This window comes from Pseudophryne corroboree, chromosome 4, assembly GCF_028390025.1.
Source record: "Pseudophryne corroboree isolate aPseCor3 chromosome 4, aPseCor3.hap2, whole genome shotgun sequence".
NCBI classification, from domain to species: Eukaryota; Metazoa; Chordata; class Amphibia; order Anura; family Myobatrachidae; genus Pseudophryne; species Pseudophryne corroboree.
The window spans coordinates 664,969,227-664,986,662 of NC_086447.1; the positions used below are offsets into that span (position 1 = coordinate 664,969,227).

At 43.0% G+C, this 17,436-nt stretch overlaps 1 protein-coding gene across 1 annotated transcript in view; it reads left to right on the forward strand.

The window, feature by feature from the left end:
• The window catches only part of FNDC1 (fibronectin type III domain containing 1), a 399,147-nt gene that overhangs the window by 183,762 nt on the left and 197,949 nt on the right, over window positions 1-17,436 (forward strand). The window contains 1 exon segment of the mRNA XM_063917820.1: window positions 12,794-12,988. Coding sequence (XP_063773890.1) covers window positions 12,794-12,988 — 195 coding nt within the window.

Below are 17,436 nucleotides of genomic sequence, written 5' to 3' on the forward strand. Positions count from 1 at the left end.
ATAAAGGGAAGAGTATCTTTCTCATCTGATCCCTATTCAGCGGTGTATGCAGAGCTGTATAGTTCTAAGTCTCTAACTGAGTACTAGTTTGGAGTGTTTGTGCGGCAGAGCTAGGTACCTGTTATCGGTGGCCTCACCCGCTCCCCGCTGTCACCTGAGACCTCTCCTGGTGGCTCCCCTCAGGGCTGTGCAGGCTGGCTTGGTGCTCGGCTCTCAGCGGGTCTCTGCTCTACCGGGCGCGCTCCCCACAGCAGTCTCCTCAGTGGTGGCTCCGCTCTCTCCAGCGTGTCCCCTCACACCGGCTCCTGGCACCAACTCGCCTCCTCCTTTCCCGCTCCGCAGTGGCCAAACAGCTCCCTCCTCAGCATCCCGCTCTCCAGATATACTGCAGTGATAATGTCAAATATTACCTTTAAACATAAGCTATATACTATTTACGGACTAAGTACGCTATTGGCGCACAGAGTACCGTAAGGGTACGCACTTAGTGTAGCAGATGCTAGGCCGTGGGCGCGACGCACGAGCGACACGTACGCTCACAGACTCACGCTTAGTATCGAACATGCTAAAGGCGTCCCGAGTACCGTAATGCTACGCTATCGGCGTAGCGGACGCTGCGCCGTGCGAGTGAGACACGAGCGGCGCAGACGCTCACAGAATGACACACAGTAAACCTTGTTAACAACACACAGTAAGGGTATGCTTATACTCTAAACCTTAGCAATGTAATACTACAATGATGTAACGCTTATTAACCTTGATAATGTGAAAGCTGTTTGAGCGATTGAGACGCTAAGAAAACTCTTTACAGTAACTAGTGAAAACACAAGACCTGGTTTGGATTTAAAAACCACTCCGGCTCTAACACCTTCGTGGATGATTCTTTAGAGTAAAAAGGGAAAAACAGTACAGCTTATACACTACAAAACTAACATCAAAATCTAAACAGAATAACAAGGAATAATATGAACAATAGCATACAATTACAAACACAAGCAAACAGAATGAGAATAAATGGCAAACACTAAGGATAATAAAATGGCTACAGAGAACAATACATACGTGGGAATGATTTGCAAGCGCGTCCTGGATCCAGCCCTCAGCATTCAATGAGAAAGCCTTTCAGAGAGAGTGAGTGACTGGCCCAGGCAATGGTGGTCCTTATTTACACATCATACAGTAACAATACAATGGTCCCCATAATCTCATTGTTCATTGGACACAGGAATGTGTCTCTGCATTATAACAAAAGGTCATAGGTGGGTTTGAACAGGTGGGCTGTGTCTTTCTCCAACTGCTCAGATGGGAGGTATCCTCAGGATTCCCGCCGCATGGATAATGAACAGCAAATACAGTAAATGTTGATAAACTACTTTTGTACATAACTATACGCAGGAGCGAGCGATCCTTTCCTAACTAGCATCGAAATGGTACCAATAAAATACTCTACAGATGGATACTAAACACCACTGTTCAACCTTTATCTGACCCTTCCTATCATGCAAAGAGGGATCTCTCTGTCCAAGAACCGTTTAAACTAAACATACTTGCTGACATTGTTAAGGGGAATATTATCTATAAAACACACTATATGGGTTAAATATGTTGCGATCGAGTCGCTCGCTAGACGCTTACAAACTCCGCCGTAAATACACATCTCCATGCGCAGGAGACGTTGGAGCGTCCCCTACGCAACCTGAGGGGATGCGTACGCACGGGGGAGTGGGTGCACGAGCAGCGGGCATGTGCATTGGGGTTAGTGCAAGGCATGTGAAACGTGATATTTTTCGACTTTGACAGTCCACCCTTTGGCAGTCAACAATAACTGCCACTATCTAAACAATTAAGCAGAAAAATATATATTACCATGAAATACCTTATTATGATTGGGAGTAGGGAGGAGAGGAGAAGGTGGGAAATGTATGACCTAGTGAGATAGTAAAAAGCATGTATGTATGAAATCCATGTCTGAGGGATCATGTATCATTGTGCCGTACATGTTCTAAAAAAAAATAAGCTTCGAGGTATTGCGAAGTATACATTGAATCCTTCTTATCCCGTATTAAGGGTCTGTAAGTGGGCTAACAAACTCTACCGAGCTCTTTTCGGCTTTTTTTTTTTAGTTCCAACAAATGGGGTGCACCATAGTTGATGATACATGAAGGGGGGAAAATATGTGAGTGCTAATATATGTGCCTATATTACCTGTCGACTATGTGTGTCACTACCTGTAGATCATAGAGATGAAGATAAGAAACATGCGTTATAAATGCAGTCATATGATGTTGTATGTGATTGTCCTTGGATGTCTTGTTGAAGTCTTGTTGATGTCTTGTCCGGGTTGCTGTATCTTTGCTGTAAATGGCAAGCAAAGTTATTCAAGTGTCCATAAAGTTAAAGTCTCTAAAAGTTCATCAAATGTCTGTATAAAAGTTCATCAGTGGTTTGTATAAAGGGTCATCAAAATCTTCTTCCGAGTCTGTGTCTTTTTAACTTGGAGAAAAACAAAGGAGAAACAGGTGAAAGAAACGGACCGTGGAAGCACATTTTATCACAGCATTGTCTCGATTGATGGGTCATAAATTAAACCAGTTGTTGTTACAATGCCCTCGCTCCTCAAACTCATCAATTTGGTACTTCGCTTGCAATTCATTAAAATCCGAACACATCTGAATATCAATCCAATCATTATGACAACTCCTAGGATACATAAGAGGAATTTCCCTACAGTAACGATAACATTTTGGGCCCATTCTCCCAAACCTGAGAACCAATTGCGTGGGTCCAACCATGATACCCAGCCGGTCAGTTAATTACTCACAGAAGTAAGGGTAAGGTTGTGCCTCCTTCGGAACTCCCACTTCAATTGCAAGATATCGTCCATCTTTTGATCTATGACCTCGGTTGGGTCATCAGTGCTGTTTGTGATATACGTACAGCACTTTACACCATACTGAGTTGCTAGGGTGACACAATATCCGCCTGTCACTGCTGTGATGTAATTTAGAACCATCCTGTGCTGGATCAGTTCCGTTTTGTAAGCTTGCAATTCTCTCCCAGTATACCTGAAGGTGTCATCATACATCTCGGTGATATTGTCTATCAGGTTCGCTAGCGTAGTTATATACCTAAAATTTATAACTCCTCTGGCGGTACGGGTGATATCTAGCGTGAGTACGAGTTGAATCCCGGTGGATTCGTGGATCAAATCAGAGGCTGCATGCTCTGTCCTATCTATAAGGTGTCTCTTTACAATGTGTTCGTAATGGGTGTGAGTGTAAGGAGCTTGAGCATTGCGGTGAACGTCTTTCATTCTTTTCATGGGTAATGGTCATTACTTCTGGTAACACTCTTCCAATGTAACACAATCCCTCTGAGTTTGGGGCAAGCCACTTATACGTCTTCCTCCCACATATGAAATATGCATCATCGGGGAGGACATATGGGACAGAATATGACATCACCATATTACAAACCTTCCAGGTGAAAAATCCTATCCCTAACTCTCTCATTTGTCTAGTACACGTATCAGGCTGTATGATATGCGCACAGTATCCTGGTCATACTTCTCCAACTCGCATGGGCCTACTTCCTAGAGTGTACCTATATTGAAAATATCTCCCACTGTTGGCTATTTGGCGTATAAGCTCTGAGTCTACGGGCATTCTATCGGCTCTGTGTGAGAATGTCATGGTTTGGTTGTTCCATGTCACTTCCCAATTTCCCGGCTTTTGGGGATTGGAAATGTTAAACATACTGAGGACCTATCCACATGATATTGGTGGAGCTTCAAACTAGGAGGCCTAGAAATATTAAATTTCTTGTCCACCGGTCTCCCATCCCTTAATTCAAGTACCTCATCTATCGTTAAAGCGTATGGCACTAGTCCTGACTTTCTATGACCTTGAGGTACTTGTGAGCACACCCAGCATTCCGTTTGGTTTAAAACCTTACCCACTAATGAGTGATAGTCACTCAATGGATGACGGTCCATGTTGATATTAATGCTGGACTGACATCTCTGGATGCACCCGTCCTCAACTATATTTTCACAATTCCTACAGATACAATTCTCTTCAGCTAACATTCCTTCACAATGTCTCTTAGTGTCATGGCTACCAGATGGTTTTCTGATACTCGCCTTTGCTCGGTGATTGTGTTGCTCTCGGAATTCTACGAATCCATCCTGGTCATCAGAACCCATTCCAGATCCTTTCTCGACCTCACTGGTACTCTCACCGAAACAGACTGCTCTGGTCAACAACAGGGTCAACAGGAAAACACGGAATGCAGTTTCTTGGGGCAAGTCCATCTTGCAGGAGGAGAAAGAAAGAGTTGTAATGGGGGAAACAAAATAATTGAAGGGAAAGAAAATTGTTACGATAATTCGTCTCTAGTCTTGTTCTTCTTGCTCAGATGCCGTCTCAACCGTGCTGCCTCTCAGTCTTCCCAAAACGAACACTCCAGTGATACTATATTCTTTCCGAGTCAGCGATCTTTCTGTAAGGAGCATAAATCTTGCATTACCATTTGTTTAACTGTTGTGTGACATACCATCCGTAGAACATGAAAAAAACAAAAAGAGAGAGAATAGGAAAAAAACATTGTCAGATTTCCGTTCACCATCAGGCTGTCACACCAACATGTCCATCGGTATCTCTGCACAGTCTCCCCCACCAGTATTTCCACTCTCCACCCTTTGTGCGTGGCCAGGCACAACGATGCTGGTAAGATATACTGGGGTTGAGTAGACCTCTGAAAAGACCAAGTAGACATGTGATGTTTGAGCTGTAGTTCTGCTGGTGAACGTCAGAGATGAGAAAGGAAATATTTAAAGATAATTACAGAGTTTACCTGGCCGCCCTTGTGTCTACAAGGAATGACCTACCAATTACATCGACTGTAACCTCAGGCTTACTATCAAGGCTAATAATCAACTTCACTGGCTGCAAATTACAGGTGTGGCCCAAAATTTTTCCTATATGATCCCTGATTACAATTACGTGCGTTATGTCGTTGTCTAGGGGGTTGATATACCTTATGTGGGTCTCTAAACATACAACTCCGTGCATAATGCCCTTCCCTCTGGCAGTTATAACATGTTATCACATTCGACTTACCAACAGAGGTCTGGGGTTTAAGCTGATGTGGCTTCGTTGTCAGGGCCTGTCTACTTATTGTCATTTGCTTACCCCCTTGTGACTCCCTGTGTTTTACGATGTTCCGATCATGCTCAATAGCGATCTCTCTCAAAGCAGCCACCGACATACCTCTCCAGTTAGGTTGAGTGGTCTGTACCCTTGTCCTCAACACTTCCTTTAAACCATCCATTAATACAGAAACCGCTACCTCTCTATACTCTACAATGTGAGGTGCAATTGTCTGTGCATAACATACAATACTGTACTTACCTGTGGACACGACCTCACCTGACCCTCCGTAAGAGGGCTTTACTACTGCCTTTACCGATTGGGCCGTGCCCACCTGGGTGTCTCGTATGATGGCTGCTGGAGAAAGTGTCGACATCGTGCTGGGCTCACTTTCTTGCTTGTGGGGGTCATTCCGAGTTGTTCGCTCGTTATTTTTTTCTCGCAACGGAGCGATTAGTCGCTAATGCGCATGCGCAATGTCTGCAGTGCGACTGCACCAAGTAAATTTGCTATGCAGTTAGGTATTTTACTCACGGCATTACGAGGTTTTTTCTTCATTCTGGTGATCGTAATGTGATTGACAGGAAGTGGGTGTTTCTGGGCGGAAACTGGCCGTTTTATGGGTGTGTGTGAAAAAACGCTACCGTTTCTGTGAAAAACGCGGGAGTGGCTGGAGAAACGGAGGAGTGTCTGGGCGAACGCTGGGTGTGTTTGTGACGTCAAACCAGGAACGAAACTGACTGAACTGATCGCAGATGCCGAGTAAGTGTGGAGCTACTCAGAAACTGCTAAGTAGTGTCTATTCGCAATTCTGCTAATCCTTCGTTCGCAATTTTGATAAGCTAAGATTCACTCCCAGTAGGCGGCGGCTTAGCGTGTGCAAATCTGCTAAAAGCAGCTTGCGAGCGAACAACTCGGAATGACCCCCTGTAATCCTGAGGGAAGTTTAACATGGGGTGCAACTTGCACGGGTTAGAATTTGTACATTTATCAGTTTTACTTCTATCGTTATTAACACATTTATTACGCTTACTATTATCATCATTAATACATTTATTAAGTGCACTATTATCATCATATCCCAGTATGCCATTCTCTGTAGCCATTGTTTCTCCAGTTGCCATCAGTTTCCTGTTAGGGTTAGAACCAGCTGTGTAACCTAATTCCTTCTGTATATCACTCTCTCGTTGCCATAAATGTAAACAGTTAGTGTGTCTGATCCTTTGTTTTTGGGACTTTAACAGACAGATCCTAAGCCTTAGATTATGTAACACCTCTGAGTCAAAACTACCTATCCCAGGAAATGGTGCTTTATCCCCCACAGTCATTCGTGTCCATTCATCACAAAAGGTCTCAGTGTGGGGACCATACTTCCCCCACTTTACTAACCGAGCAGACCCCCGGGGTCTGCAAATCTCTGCAGTCTGAACCCTGACTGCTAAACGTCCCTGTGTTGTGCACTTGGCTTCCATTGTGGACCTTTTTAACACAGCCTAAAATGCACCAAACACAGTAGTCCACGGTGGAAGTTCTCCAAGCTCTTCCACCAGCTTCTTCTGCTCCGGGTATCCCCGGTCCGCCTTCTAGCAGACTCGTGTAGCCGTTGCAGGCCCTACCTCTATTTTACACAAATCACGATTGCATGTGCTCACTACAACGCTTATGAGGATAAGATTTACACACGAATATGCAACCTCATACCATGTTGCGTCAATTGTTTACACATACAACTGTGTGGTCCAATCGTACCACTTATAGACACTTGTTATCTATAAATGGTAGGATCATTGGAGTCTCTTCCATCTGTGCTCCACAACAGCCAGAGCGTAATACCACGAAAACTTTTTCACACTCCGTCGCACGTGTTCACCAAAACCGTGCTCGCACGTTTACACCTAGACCGTGCTTCACCAAGCTTCACCAAGATCACCAAGCTTCACCAAGATCACCAAGACCACCAAGCGGGATTCAATACACTCATACCTTACTTTTTCAGCCCACACTATCATTCTATAGTTTTCTGATCAGAAAAATAATTTCTTGTTAACTGATAGCTTTCCCCAGAGGTAATACAGAAAAAAAGGTGTTTTTAAACTAAATATTGGATACTGATCAATTTGTGCTATTATCGCGTGGCTACCGTATCGCCTAAACTAAAATAATGCTATAGTGTGATTTGAATTTAGTGGGTGTATCCGTACGCACGTTGCGTAATATACGCCACGTGTATAGGCCTTTGCGTTGCGTACGCAATCTCGCACGTGGTCCGAGACATGTATGCAAAGGCCAGATACGTCCGCCGCAATACAAATAACACGCTTATATAAATGTAAACGATATTCAACTATAATCGCTTACCCACACCACACAGTATCTCCTGTATAAACCTTTATAACTGGGCCAGGCTGCGTGTGTGTTTTACATGTACTCCCTTAAATATTACTTTATATTTTTAACTAAATAGCAACAAATTTCTCAGCACGGGTCAAAATGTATCTAATAATCAATGCTAATGGCAACAAGCGAGTAGATATGCAGAATACACAAAATACAATTCTAAATGAATCTAGTAATCAATGCTTCCAATAGTATGATTCATATTGGATAGCTATCTTGCAGAACATACATTGATATAAACACACACACATAATTATAATATTATATCCATGTACTATTCACTGGTCTCCTGAGACTCATTTACTCATTAAGTGCTTCTAATTTGCATATGAATGTGCTTTTGACTGTCTGTGAAGGTGGTTTTTCACTGCCAGGAAAAAGCAGCCACACAGGTTAATTTGCATTTCAATGGCTATTTTACAACCAGCAGAGTTTAACTGAATCCTAGAGGTAAAGAGAAAAAAAAACTTTGTTTATCTGTATGTGGTTCTTACATCAAATGTTCATCTTACTATTAACTTTTATTAAGCCCCATCTGAATCTATTTGTAATTGACTATGGCATGGGTTAAATAAATGCATTGGTAACTCATAAATGGTGATTTTTTTTTTTGACCAAGGACGGCTGATTATTCCTGAGCAGACTGAAAATCAGCCATTTAGAAAAAAATAAAATGACTTTCCCAAAATGGCCGCTGCTCCTCCCCCTTCCACTTCCATGAGGGTTACACAAAATGGAGGACAGACCATGCGGCTTCCTTTGTCACAAAAAAAAAAATCACCATGCAAGCCCCTGAAGTTATTTTAGGCCTGAGTTAAAAAAACAACAACACTATATCAAGGCTTTTGCAGCAACTTTTAAATATACTTTTAAACCTACTTAAACAGATAAGCAATCCAATCTGAATCAAACACAATATGACTCATTTGAACCTTGTTTTGCAACAATATAATCAGATATGCAGAGTACAGGTGTGTGCGTGTTTTACATGTGTTGCGTGCGCAGTTGGCACCAAACAGAAATTTCACAGATTTAAAAAAAAAAAAAACAATAGCTTTACGTTCTTACCTTTCGGATCCCGGATCCCACCAGCATCCCTACAAACCAAGCAGAGCAGATGCTTATCTAATCAGCACCAATGTATCCCCGACCACAAAACGGCTAACAGGGGATACTACCTTCCCGGCCTTTGCTGATAGATAAAAAGTCTGCCTTGTCCTGCTAGGCTGCGGATATGAGGAGAACCGGACGATTGCCCCCAATTGATAATGTCAAATATTACCTTTAAACATAAGCTATATACTATTTACGGACTAAGTACGCTATTGGCGCACAGAGTACCATAAGGGTACACACTTAGCGTAGCAGACGCTAGGCCGTGGGCGCGACGCACGAGCGACACGTACGCTCACAGACTCACGCTTAGTATCGAACACGCTAAAGGCGTCCCGAGTACCGTAATGCTACGCTATCGGCGTAGCGGACGCTGCGCCGTGCGAGTGAGACACGAGCGGCACAGACGCTCACAGAATGACACACAGTAAACCTTGTTAACAACACACAGTAAGGGTATGCTTATACTCTAAACCTTAGCAATGTAATACTACAATGATGTAACGCTTATTAACCTTGATAATATGAAAGCTGTTTGAGCGATTGAGACGCTAAGAAAACCCTTTACAGTAACTAGTGAAAACACAAGACCTGGTTTGGATTAAAAACCACTCCGGCTCTAACACCTTCGTGGATGATTCTTTAGAGTAAAAAGGGAAAAACAGTACATCTTATACACTACAAAACTAACATCAAAATCTAAACAGAATAACAAGGAATAATATGAACAATAGCATATAATTACAAACACAAGCAAACAGAATGAGAATAAATGGCAAACACTAAGGATAATAAAATGGCTACAGAGAACAATACATACGTGGGAATGATTCGCAAGCGCGTCCTGGATCCAGCCCTCAGCATTCAATGAGAAAGCCTTTCAGAGAGAGTGAGTGACTGGCCCAGGCAATGGTGGTCCTTATATACACAGCATACAGTAACAATACAATGGTCCCCATAATCTCATTGTTCATTGGACACAGGAATGTGTCTCTGCATTATAACAAAAGGTCATAGGTGGGTTTGAACAGGTTGGCTGTGTCTTTCACCAACTGCTCAGGTGGGAGGTATCCTCAGGATTCCCGCCGCATGGATAATGAACAGCAAATATAGTAAATGTCCATAAACTACTTTTGTACATAACTATACGCAGGAGCGAGCGATCCTTTCCTAACTAGCATCGAAATGATACCATTAAAATACTCTACAGCTGGATACTAAACACCACTGTTCAACCTTTATCTGACCCTTCCTATCATGCAAAGAGGGATCTCTCTGTCCAAGAACCGTTTAAACTAAACATACTTGCTGACATTGTTAAGGGGAATATTATCTATAAAACACACTATATGGGTTAAATATGTTGCGATCGAGTCGCTCGCTAGACGCTTACAAACTCCGCCGTAAATACACATCTCCATGCGCAGGAGACGTTGGAGCGTCCCCTACGCAACCTGAGGGGATGCGTACGCACGGGGGAGTGGCTGCACGAGCAGCGGGCATGTGCATTGGGGTTAGTACAAGGCATGTGAACCATGATATTTTTCGACTTTGACAGCAGGTCAGCCAAAGTCCTAGTACCTGTCAAGTTTGGGCCGTGGTGCTGCTGACATCACCAGTTCTGTGTAAAGGAGGGGTTTTAACCCCTTCAGCGTGACTGGGCCAGCTAGTGAAAAGGGCTCATTTAGGGGTTTCAGCCAATAAGTGAGGGTGCCTGCATTTATGTATATATAGTCCCTATACGTCCAGATCACAAGGGGGTCCATTTCAGAGTGTCACACATAGTGCCCCTTACACAATTGCCGCACATTGGCCCTCATTCCGAGTTGTTCGCTCGCTAGCCGCTTTTCGCAGCAGTGCACACGCTAAGCCGCCGCCCTCTGGGAGTGAATCTTAGCTTAGCAGAATTGCGAACGAAAGATTCGCAAAATTGCGAATAGAAATTTCTTAGCAGTTTCTGAGTAGCTCGAGACTTACTCTGCCACTGCGATCAGTTCAGTCAGTTTCGTTCCTGGTTTGATATCACAAACACACCCAGCGTTCGCCCAGGCACTCCCCCGTTTCTCCAGCCACTCCGCGTTTTTCCCAGAAACGGCAGCGTTTTTTCACACACACCCATAAAACGTCCAGTTTCCGCCCAGAAACACCCACTTCCTGTCAATCACACTCCGATCACCAGAACGAAGAAAAAACCTCGTAATGCCGTAAGTAAAATACCAAACTTCTTAGCAAATTTACTTGCCGCAGCCGCAGTGCGAACATTGCGCATGCGCAGTTAGCGGAAAATTGCACCGATGCAAAGGAAAATAACGAGCGAACAACTCGGAACGAGGGCCCTTATTAATGTATTTATACACACGACCCACATAATGCCTCTTACACATATGCCGAACACTATTGCACAACCAACCCACTCACACACAGCACTCCCACGGCCACTAACATTGTGATGTCTGCCTCTGCTTGGATACACATGTATACATAAATCTTGCTTCAATACGCCATGCAGCAGGAGATGCCTGGCGGGAGCCAGCTGGCAGCTTTGCTATTGTTGGGCGCCTTTATTTGATGAACTATGTGACTAGGATGCACAAGTAGCTTCTGCTGATTAAAATGATATGTGACATGCCTATATTCTGTGTGTGACTGTGACTATATCTGCATACGAAATGCTACATTACAGTGATTACCAGGAATAAACTGTAACATAGCATTTTGTATGCAGATACAGCCACAGTCAGACACGGAATATAGGCAAGCCGCATATCATTTTAATCAGCAGAAGCTGCTTGTGCCCCAAGGCATATCAAATGCCCTAGGCATTTGCCTAGTTTGCCTATGCCTAGGACTGGCTCTGCCTGAACCTCAAATGTTAAAAATAACAAGCTGTATGAATGTTATCCATCCAACCATATAAACAGAGTTTAGCCACCTGTGAAAGAATGTAGCTCAGGGTTCAGACTGTACTGAACAAAGAGACATGTTAAGACTTACTCTCAAATTCTCATATATTATATAAGTGTGGTTGGTAGCTCGTGCTTTCAAATTGGTCTCATCTTACTAAGAAATAGAATAACCATGGACAAAGGAAATAATTCAGCTATGCCTTTGTATTTCTTTCAGATGTTTGAGGGCTAGACCCGCTTCAGAAGTATAATAAATGTGGTATTTTCATTTCTGCTGAGCTAGCAAAGAAAACATTCATTTTTTAGATTGGCAGACAATATTATGTTAGACATATCCAACTTGTGGCTTCATTTTAAAATGCTGAGCTGACAATTATTGTGAGGATCTTGGAACTGTGTAATCGTCTTATTATTTAAAGTTAGTAGAACAGAGTTGGGGTGGGATGTAATGAACTCCGATTCCGGCGGCTGTGCGGGATGCCGGCCGAACTGGGACGTTTTTTTAAAGGGACAATCATGTACATGACCATGCCTTGTACATGATTGCCCCTTTAAAAAATGTCCACGTTCGGCCAGCATCCCGCACAGCCGCCGGACTCAGAGTTCATTACATCCCCCCCCGGATGTCCTTTCCTAGCTTGACCACAAAACCTGTATGGAAGCACTAGCTACCATAGGCAATATTATCCTTGAACACTGAGAACACCTAGGGGCAGATTTATTAAACAGTGCTTTTTTGTGCGATGTGTAAACTGACACATATTGGATGCGGTTTACTGAATGAAAGCTCAAAAGTCTGATGTGTTGTGGTTTGTGTGTTGCAGTTTGCAATTGCTCATGCAGCTTAAATCCATGAGTTTGATAAAATGATCAGGTCCCTGCACCTACAGAATAGGACCAGAACCATTGCAGAGTACTGCATACCTTCTGGTACTGCTGACAGCTGGATACATTACAGTGGTTATATTGTCTATAAAATATAAAATGCAAGTTGTGCAAATGCAAAAATGCTAATGTACTACCGATTCAAATTGTTACAATTATAATATGCGTTGTATTGCAATATACATTGTAGAAATAGTTTGCTATAGTGGCATTGAATAGCATATGGTTTGCTTGTGATACTGACATAGAACATGACCAAATGCGCATGAAAAGGTTATGTATGGATTATGCTTCATACTGTTTGATCCAAGTTTCATTTCTTTTTGTCTTGTATTTTTTAAGAAAAGAAGGTCCCAAGCAGAACATTTCGGGTGCGGGCTCGCTCTTCTGATGACAAGTCACAAGTACCCCAGTCAGTTGGAGTGAGAACTGTACGCAGATTTCAGGGCAGTCGATCCAGTCCAGGAGAGAGTGCAAGAAGGGTTAATTATGCTCCTCTGAGGCCCATTGTTCGAAGTGATGAAAATAAACAGCGTGGTATGTTAAAATGCAATTACTCTGAAAAATATTCCAGTCAAAATGTAATATATAATGTTAAATGTAGTAAGCTATGTAATGTTTATATGTGGTGAAATATCTTTCTTGGCCAATGGCCTAATCTTTTATTAGTCTATGGGATAAATTAAAATGTTATCGCCCCTGATTTCCATCTAAAGTGATGGGAGATCACAGGGGGCGATAAACATTTGATGTCCCCTATTGCGCTGATTGCGCCATTTAGTGACGCAAAGCAGCTAAGCCCGACTAAACTAATGTGCACAATTGGAAAAAAATGTGCTATTTGGGCGGCCAAACGGATTACTTTTCACACATTTCAGCCCGCGATTCCCCCTGGGTGGTGATAGCTGAAATGTAGACAGCTGATCGCGCCTGAACTGAGCAACAGTCGAATAGCTCCATTCGTCGCCATCTAGTGGCTGCCGGCCAGAAAAAAAACATTTGAATCTCGCCCTATGGGTGGGAAGTACTAACTCCCAAAATGCAGTCAAACCTTAGAAAACTGCAGTTTTCACAGGTTTTCCGCAATCCTCTTATGCACTGTGGTAGGCACTGGATATTGGAAATATCTGCTGCCGACCACTGACAATGCAGGTCTATGGGTTTCTTACAGCAGAATTGCCATTCACCCACGGCTTGTGCAAACACTGACCAGTGGCTGTGCATGCACAGTAGGACTCCCGGGTCATACACATGGAAGTCCTGACTTCTTATCGGAAGAGCTGTCCCTTGCATATATTGTTCATGCATACGACATTAATAAACACCAGTGTTCATGTGATAAGGGGAGGGATGTATCGGGAGATCAGGTGCGATAATATAGAATATGTGATACACGATACATCTCGCCCTATATGAGCCTCATTTAGAGGTAAGAGAAAAACCAGCTATGTGTTTGAATCTGAAACTGGGCAAGCCAGTAATGAGTGCACAAACAAATAATTTCATTTATTTTTGCATGGAAGGAAATATATCATGTTTTTGCATACAGAACACAAGTACATTTGTTATATTTCTTGCTGCAATTTAGAGTTGAGCTAGTGGGCCTGATTCTGAGTCACACGCAAAATGGCTGTAGTTGCAGGTAGCAGCAAAGCTAGATTTACTATCTTACACTAATGCGAGTGTCTGTTACACAAATACAAGTGTTTGTGTGTGTACAAGTGTAAACTTGTGTTGCCCATTTATTTTACACCAGCCACTGCAGCCATCATCATGATCAGTATCTGCCCTTGCACCAGTCCCATGCTAAGTGCATAGATACATCAGAAACAGGACCTCCTTACCCGAATTGCACATAGCTATTGATACACTCCCATCAACAATGCCACCACCCAGCCTACACCCTCTTTCACAGATAGATTCGAGAAAGTTCCGTCCAACTCAAAATAAAATGGACGGAACTTTGCGGGCAAGAAATGTGTAAAATCTCTTTATACAAAAACTCACCATTTGTATTCATGAACAGAGAGATCCATGCAACTCAGAATAACTCCAGTACAGTATGTGCACCACCAGTACAATACAGCACAAGTTAGGTCTATGTTGATGCAAGCAACATAATTAAGGGGCCCTTTTATTAAATAAAATTTGAAGGATTATGGGTGTTTTTTGGGGGTTCTCACAAATATTAAGGATCCTTATGATGTAGCATGGAGGGACCGCAACAGATATTCCTGACAGCAGAAGCTTGATAAATCCAAAAGCCTAGCAGCCCCCATAGAAACCTATGGGGGCTGCTAGGTTGTCAGATTTACCAAGCTCGGCAATGGGAAGCATTCTGAATCTTGGCCCCCGGCAACTAACACCATCTTTAGAGTTTTGCCCTTTAGGGTTTTGATCTTGCCAGACATAATAGAAGGCTCCAACCTCAATTCATCGTACTGTTACAATAAAGTAAAACTTATTTTGCCAAGACTTTAACACATTTACCAAAGCTGTTGATTACTGTACATAAATGCATAAAATATATGTTGACCCTGTAGTGGGACCTAATAATTGGATTTACTATTTGATCTGAATACATAAGTCTGACAATGGGCAGAGCTTCAGATATACACTCAATGGCCACTCTCTTAGATACACTGGTATGCGGTTTGCATACCGATCGTCGGGATCCCGGCAGCCACAATACAGATGCTGGGATCCCAATGGCGGCACCATACCACCGCCGGTATACCGGCGAGGTAGGTGATTCCCCCATCTATGGGTGTCCACTACACCCATAGAGGGAGAATAGAACCTGTGGCTTTGTTGCACTCGCCACCCTGCCGGCATTACACCGCTCGTTATAGTGACATTCGGCATCCCGGCCAGCGGTATTACATACCAAACCCAGTACACTTACTTGTAAGGCAAATATCTAATAAGCCAATCATGTGGCAGTACCTTAATGCATAAATGAATGGTGAAATGGTGAAGAGACTCAGTTGTTGTTCAAACAAAACACCAGAATGGGGAAGAAATGTGACCTACGTGACCAAGGAATGATTGATGATGTCAAGTGAGGTGGTTTGAGTATCACAGAAACTGCTGGACAAGAACAAGTCTACAGTTTACAGAAAATGATGCTCAAAACAAAATACATACAGTTATTGGCAGTTCTGTGCCCGTAAAAGCCCTAATAATTAGACAGAATATCCAGAATGGTTAAAGCTGATAGGAAGTTGACAATAACTGAAATAGTCATGTATGTATTATTATTATTATCCTTTATTTATATGGCGCCACATGGGATCCGCAGCGCCCAATTACAGAGTAAACAAGCAAAACATGAAGACAGTGACTTATAGCTCAATACAATATAGGACAAGTACAGGGTATATAAACATAGCTGCATCAGTAGACAGCACTGAAATAAGTATCATGGTGGCAGAAAACTGAAGGATTTGGGGCCATCAAAGGGAGTATTGAAAAGAAGATAAATTAAGTAAGAGACGTAAAAGCACATGAGGGAAGAGGACCCTGCTCGTGAGAGCTTCAGTGACATGCAGAAGAGCATTTCTGAATCCCCAGCATGTCAAACTTTGTAGTGGATGGGCTACAGCAGAAGAAGGCCACACCGGGTCCAACTCCTCTCAGCTGAAAACAAGAAATGAAGGCAATAGTTGGCACTGGGTCACAGAATAGAACAGTTGGAGATTGGAAAGACATTCCTTGGTCTGTCAAATTTTGATTTCTGCTGCGATATGCTGATGTAGGGTCAGATTGTGGAACAATTATAAACCATAGATCCATCCTGCCATGTATTAAAAGTTCAGGTTGGTGGCAGTGGTGTCTTGGTAAGAGGAATGTTTTTGGTACACATTAGGACCCTTAATACTGATTTAACATAATATAAATTGTTACTGATCATGTGCATCTCTTTATAGCCATAGTCTGTCCATTTGTAATGTCTACGTTCAACAGTATAACATCCCATGTTCCATCTCACACATCATCTCAAGCTGGTTCCACAAGCATGACAATGAGTTCAATGCATTCCAAAGGGGTGTAGTATGGTATGCCGGTGGCCGGGCTCCCGGTGGCCAGCATACCGATGCCGGAATCCCGACTGCCGGCATACGGACACCTGGGCGAGCACAAATAAACCTCTTGCGGGCTTGCTGCGCTTGCCACGCTGCGGGCACAGTGGCGTGCTACGCGCACTATGTTATCTATTCTCCCTCCAGGGGGGTCATGGACCCCCAAGAGGGAGAAAAGGTGTTGGTATGCCAGGTGTCGGGATTCCGGCGCTGGTATACTGTGCACCGGGATCCCTACAGCCAGCAAACTGAAGACCATCCTTCCAAAGGCCTCCACAACTACCAGATCTCAATCCAATAAAGCACCATTGATATGTGTTTCAACGGGAGATCTGTACCATGATTGTGTAGTCAACAAATATGCAGCAACCTTGTGATACTATTTATTTATTTATTAAGTTTCTTATATAGCGCAGCATATTCCGTTGCGCTTTACAATTAGAACAACAGTAATAGAACAAAACTGGGTCAAAAACAGACAGACATAGAGGTAGGAAGGCCCTGCTCGCAAGCTTACAATCTATAGGGAAGTAGGCATAGATACACAAGGATAGATGCTACCTATTGCATAATGGTCCACCAGATTGCTAGGTTCTTAATGGGTTGTATGATGATACCCCACAAAGTTGGGCAAGTGTCAGGAGGGTGTGAGACTAAAGAAAGACAAGATATGTGATGTTATGAATACTCTACAGAGGATGTAATTAGATAGGGAAGCACTGAAGGTTATGTGGGTGGGTCTGGAATTTGATAGGCTTGTCTGAAGAGGTGAGTTTTCAGGGAACATTTAAAGGTTTGGAGACTAGAGGCGAGTCTTACTGTACTATCAACATGGGCCAATATTTCTATGGAATGTTTTCAGCACCTTGTTGAATCAATACCATAAATAATACAGGCTGTTTG